Here is a 6,292-nt window from a genome sequence, read left to right on the forward strand (position 1 = left end):
ATAAAAGTATATCACTTAGGTTATGTAGCATGGGTGTGCCAACTTAACCCAGTTCGTCCTGTGAGATTTTATAGGGGGGGACCAAAACAACCAAGCACAAAATTATATACATGGCATATATATAGAGAAGATGGTCTACGCATACAGTGTTTGCGCGCGACAATGTGAAAAAAGGGCCCAGCTACTTGGGTTGGCGCCTTCTTTCTATCACTGTGATTTCATCTGTATCTTTTGTTTGGTATGTCGATGGCTTCCTTTGGAACGGGAGGCGACCTGCAGGAATCCGTCAAATATTAACCACAATAACTTCACTTCATTTAGTTTTCAAATTCCATCTTTTCACGAGCCTTAAGGCCTACAGATCCAGCAGCAACCTAACCTGAAAAGTCTGCAAGATATCTTCCAGTTCTGTGGTGATCTCAGAGAAAACGGGTCGCGTGTGGGGATTTTCACCCCAACACCGTTGAATCAATTTAGACAATCTCGGATGCACGCTCAAGGGAATCGCCAAGCGAAGTCCCTGACAAACAAGGAGCAATGCTCACTTCACATACTTGCACGTCCACTATCGACAGATGATGAACAATACCGAGACTGTAATTTAACTACGTTGGCATCTAATGTCGTACCTGCCTTACTGTTAGTGCCGCTTGCAATGGTGTCATGTTTTCATATGGTACCTGTACAGCAGGACCAAGCAAGGTTATTACCTTTAATCAAAGTACTGATGTTAAATGAACACCGAACACCAACGTTTTACCTTTAAAGTGACCAACTCCCATAGAACAATAGCAAAGCTGAAGACATCTGCCTTGTGGTCATAAGACTTATGGTTTATCACCTGGCATGACAAGAAAATCTAATAAGTACATCACGTAGGCACAATGCCTCGGTTCCATAGAACCTGTCTTCTGAGCTCTGACGAAAGTGAAAGCAGAGATAGTACTCCGCAGAAATATGCATTTCTTCATAAGCTTGCTGTGAAGATGTGGATGACTAATAAATAGCGTAGGAGAACAAGACAGGCAATTCATTATCAAGTTATAGCACATAGTTGCCCCACGAGGTTCAGGGATTTAGTCTTGGTATATGTGTGTTGCAACAACAAAAGAGTGGTCAAGCAAATATAGGATATTGGATATTTTCTAGGAAGAGGAAAGGATGTTAAAGGACAATGAACAAACCGACAACACACCTCAGGTGCCATCCATCTGTAGGTGCCAGTTTCAGCAGTCATATCTCCCTCTCGTGATCGTTGACGAGCAACAGAAAAATCTGAAATCTTCACGACCTGTTTCAAAAGAACAAATTATAATTTTAATGATATTGAATTTAAAAGTACATGGGTTTAAATAACAACATGAATACTTGACCCTAAAAAACCAATATGCGTACTTGACCATCGCCAACTAATAAATTGGCAGATTTCAAGTCTCTATGGATGATGTCATTCTGGTGCAAATGATCCATCCCTTTCGAGGTGCCAATGGCAATCCTAAGAATCAAGGAAAGCTCCAAGCTATTTTTTTGCTTGTGAAGGAAGTCATACAGATTTCCTCCAGCCACGTACTCTGAAGCAAACACACACAATAAAAAGAGCAAAATATAAGTGGGAACCTGAAACCTGGGAACCTGAAAATTACAAAATGCTTGATAATAACTAATAACTAGATAAATAAACTCTAGGCAGACTTCTTTTTAAGTGGGAACCTGAAACCTGGGAAGTAAAAGTTTGTATAAACAAACAGATAAAACATAAGCAGCTGATCAGTGCAGGGATCCGTCCCACAGCGATCTACATACACACACAAGACGAAAATGTAGAATGAATGCAGAGAACGAGAGTGAACAAATTGTAAGCAAGCTTCAGGTAGTGAGTATGTCCAGCAGCATATCTTCTTTATGCCCATATATAAATGGTGTAGAATTTTCCTATTAAATTCCAAAATGCAACTTTATGTAATTATGGAGACAAATATTAATATCTTGCTCATACATGAAATAGTAGCTACCAAATGATAGGCAAGATAGGCTGACTGAAGGATGGGCAGAGACCTGTCGATCTGTTAGAAACAGAGCAACAAGATTCCACCAATCAGACATGTCTTGTATTCTGTCGTCTTGTACTCAGCATGATGTAGATACTCTTTACGTATGGGTGTAATAAGCAGAATATCAGAACTTCCCTCTAGACTTATCTGCTCTTCAAGTCCCTACCAAAATGCGTAGATGACAGGAGTTATCCCCTGTCTTTCGAGCTCAGATTTTCTTTCTTTCGCATTTTTCTAAATCAAGCTTATCAAATGTGTTATTAATAGTTATTTAAGCATGGCCTCCAATTTTTAGTCACCAATGTTAATCATAGTATAAATGCGCCCATGGATAACAGAACTTTCATGTGAATCTGCAACAACAAGGATATTGATTGCTATCCATAGTACAACAAGCAATATTACTGTCTTACCTGTTACAATGAGATACTGCTGCTTTGTGCATGCCCCGTAAAAGCGAACGACATTTTCATGATTAACGCTCCTGTACATCACTATATTGTGTTAGCATCTTCTGGAATTAAATGGTTCATTGAAGTCGATTATCTGTCACAGAAATAAGAAACATGCCTTAAAATCATTATTTCTTGCAAAAACTCCACTTTTGAATTATCATTAACATGTTCAGTTCTAAGGTACTTTATTTCAACATCCACATCAAGGTAAGTTCCTCGATATCTGCAAAATGGAAAAGGAACACTGGTTACTGAACTGTCCTGAAGTTGGCAAATTAAGTTTCCACAAATCATAATACAGCGCTGATTTCACTATGTTTGTTGGCAGTGTCCCTTCTGAACCTATTTCACTGAAAATATGCTAGAAAACGGCATGCAATCCCCACTAGCAGAGTAGAAGTTAAGTGGTGCCTGTCGTTCTAAATAGTTAATTCATATTACTCTTTCCTCTATTTACTAAGAAAGTGTCATGTAGTTCTTACAAGTCTACATAAGATCCAGGTGCGATATTTTCCTTAATCTGCAACAGATCCCTGTTGAATTCAGAATCTCCAATCTTTTCTTGCAGCTGTATTATTCTCTCTGAAGCTGAAGTTGTTAGATCGGATAATGTGGCCTGCGTACCACAAGGAAGTTAAAGTTGTTAGGAAAAGGTTGGACACAACTTGTTAATCTTGCAGTGCTGACTGCATGCATTTACAGCAACTGCATCTGCATACTTAAGAAATGTTGAATTACCAGCACCTATGCATAAGTGACAAGGCAGATACCTAAGAATTTGAAGTATTCACGAAAGTAATGTAACTAAAAAAGAAGAGAAAGCATACATTACGTTTCGCTGTCTCCTTGAGCTGCTGCAGCAAACCATCTGTCTCCTGCATATAGCGCCAGGCAATATTTTACTCAAAAAAATATTTGGAAGGAACAATGTGTAATATAACTTACAGATGCTCCACAACTCATAAGAATCTACAGGCACACTGACAACCAAATTGCTAATTCTAGTGGGTCAAAATGAACTCGGTTACTTCATCTTACCTAGCATGCACTCCAAATTCATGGGCGAATGTTAAAGTACAGCTCTAGGTTCTATGACCTCGTTATAAGCCAAATCAATAGCTATCAACTAAGATGGTGCCCATGATTTTTTATTTCATTGACAATAACTAGGGGAAACACATATAAACTGGTATTTTTTGCCAACTGGCACTGTTATGTAAACAGTTGTTATGTGTCTTCCAGGATCTTCTCTTGTAAGAATTGGAAGTCCAAAGTACAGGTTGTGCAGTTCCAGAGATGTGTAGCAAACAAACTAGCAGTATAAACGAATTGACTGCACGTACGATAGTTTGTCACGATCTCGATCGGTAGAGTGTGGTCTCCATGGCTCTGACACCGCACAAACGACATGATGTAAAGCTGATGCGATTAATCATAATACTATCATAAGTAGTCAGAACTGCACAAATACGTCTACTTTTGAATTATCATTAGGGCACTGCTACGCGTCAGCCGGCGGATAAAACTGACAATGTAAACATTGCAACATCGGCCATGTTTCAGCAACACTAGGGATGTTGCAATCCCATGAGCTCGCAGATCCGTGTCTCTGCAACAAATATGATGTTTTAGAAACACGCCTCTGCAACAGCGTTTTAGAAACAGGCTTCTGCAACAACGTTGATGTTTCAGAAACACCGATGACATTGCAATATAGGCTTGTGCGGTCTGTTTCAAAAGTGTGCCTTTGCAACAATGACGATGTCTCAGAAACACCAATGATGTCGCAATCCGGGCACGTGTCAATAGCACATGTTGGCTTGCCACAATGTATGATCATGTTTAATCGGACGGTAGCACAAGCGGACAATGTCTTGCGCGCATCAGCCAGCACAACGCAAGCGTTTTTCTTATCATTAACATGTTGCACATGTATATGTGTGCTCCAGTATAACCATGCTCTAAGTTTACCTCCGTTTCCCAGCCATCAACAACAAATACGCCCAAACACAATCCATCTGTTGTTGTGAACACATGTGCTTCACAAATGTTCAATCCAAGATCGCACACCAACGTAGCTAGCTACAAAACAATAACTCAATTTTTTATTAAAGTTGATACAAGTAGTATGACATGGCAGAGATATGGAAGTCCAAATAATAAAACCCATAGCAGATGGACCGACAGTCCTAAGTCTTTATTACCTGACTAAGGAGCTTTGGCTTGTCATTGGAAGAAAAAATAATTTCATGAAGAAGGTGAATTTTTGTATCCCTCTCCCTCCTGCGGAAATTTTCATTGCAACCGAGGATCAAAGTTCATTGCTCAGGCAGGTTCATGAAAAGGTAGCCCAAAATACGCCACTTGCCAAACTACTATGAAACACTGGTATTATAGAGAAGTAAGCACAAAAGCGTGGAGAGAAAAGACAGGCCAAATAATTTGGAAGTCGTCCATGCCAAACTGCACGAAGATAGCCTGCCCACCACCACTCTCTCTTATATAGCCTTACGGTTCAAGATATCATTCCAGATTGCAAATGAAAACATGCTATGCTAGAACCTTTCTGTCAAGTTATGAGAAGTAGAACCACTGGGCCACATGGTTGTTCTTTGAATTAAAAACAAAAAAAAGAGCTGCAAACCATCCAGGATGATATACAAATCAGAATGAAAGCATGATTATATTTCAGGGAGACAATGGGTAACCAAATATTTAAACTTATCGAGAAAGACCTCGCAGAAATGGCCTCGTCCACGCCTTTTCTTGGCCCCAAACTGAGGCCTTCCATCATCCGCTCGAATTCGTCGTTGCTGTTCAACGTATACAAACCTCGTCTTAGCAAGCAAGTTTATATTTGAAAGAAGCCCAACGTTTTGTGTGTGTGTGTGCGCGCCAAAATGAAGACAAATTTGACATGAGATCAAAAGAAGGGTGAAAGCCAGGTCATTGGATGATTGGAGAGTGTGGGTGGGGTGAACCTATACCTCAAATTGGAAGCCAGAGAGCCCCCACAATTACCGTTTTCATTTGGAGCAGACCCAACAAGTGTCGGTTTGTCATCCTGAAGGTACTACAGAGCATATAATACAGTAAGCGAGACTGCAAACATCTTGAGGAAGACTGGATGCATGGGTTACCCGTAGGAAGCGTGCGTGGAAGACGGGGCGGTTGTCAGGGTCGGCGCACTCGGCGAGGATCCGGCGGTGCAGCAGCACGTCCTCGGCCTTGTTCACGTCCAGGTCGACGTAGTAGCTGGACGGGAGGCGCTCGTAGTGGTCCTCGAGCAAGCGGTCGAAGAATGTGTCGGAGAGCGCCTCCTGGTTGCCGGCGGCCCGCAGGCGGTCGTAGATCTCCCTACTCACGCCGGACAGCCGTGCCCCGTCACCGCCGCCGTGGCTAGAGGCGGCGGCGGCCCCGGGCGGCCAGCAGCTCTCCTCGCCGTCGCTGTCGGCCATCCGCCCGCGCGTGTGCGTGGGCCAACGCTGCGGCCATCGCGGCGCGCTTTATGGGAGTGGGAGTGGGGAGAGCGAGGGACGGTGACGACGACGTACGGCGGGCGGAGTGGGTTGGGTTGGCGAATCCGAGGGGCGTCTCTTGGCGGTTGCGGCCGGCCAGAATCTTCTAGAAGGCGGCGCCGGCCGGGTAGTTATACACTGAGGCGAGGGGCAGTCCCGTACTTTTCCCTCGTGTATCTCTCCTCCACGACGACGCACGCACACCCAGTCGATCATCGGCTGGCCGGCGACAAGGAGCCGAGCCCGAAGCCCCGAACCCAGGAATGGC

At 43.0% G+C, this 6,292-nt stretch overlaps 1 protein-coding gene across 1 annotated transcript; it reads right to left on the minus strand.

The window, feature by feature from the left end:
* Nucleotides 1-207: 207 nt before the first annotated feature.
* On the minus strand, nt 208-5,964 carry LOC119352479 (serine/threonine-protein kinase STY8-like). Its single transcript, XM_037619101.1, has 15 exons — nt 5,647-5,964; nt 5,494-5,579; nt 5,242-5,319; nt 4,711-4,786; nt 4,478-4,588; nt 3,334-3,381; nt 2,989-3,122; nt 2,622-2,729; nt 2,465-2,535; nt 1,396-1,571; nt 1,196-1,291; nt 761-841; nt 630-680; nt 380-520; nt 208-273 (listed from the first exon to the last, which is right to left on the minus strand). The coding sequence occupies exons 1-15, from the start codon at nt 5,962-5,964 to the stop codon at nt 208-210; spliced, it is 1,641 nt and encodes a 546-aa protein (XP_037474998.1).
* Between the last annotated feature and the right edge of the window lie 328 nt (nt 5,965-6,292).

Source organism: Triticum dicoccoides, chromosome 2A, assembly GCF_002162155.2.
Source record: "Triticum dicoccoides isolate Atlit2015 ecotype Zavitan chromosome 2A, WEW_v2.0, whole genome shotgun sequence".
Classification (NCBI taxonomy): domain Eukaryota; kingdom Viridiplantae; phylum Streptophyta; class Magnoliopsida; order Poales; family Poaceae; genus Triticum; species Triticum dicoccoides.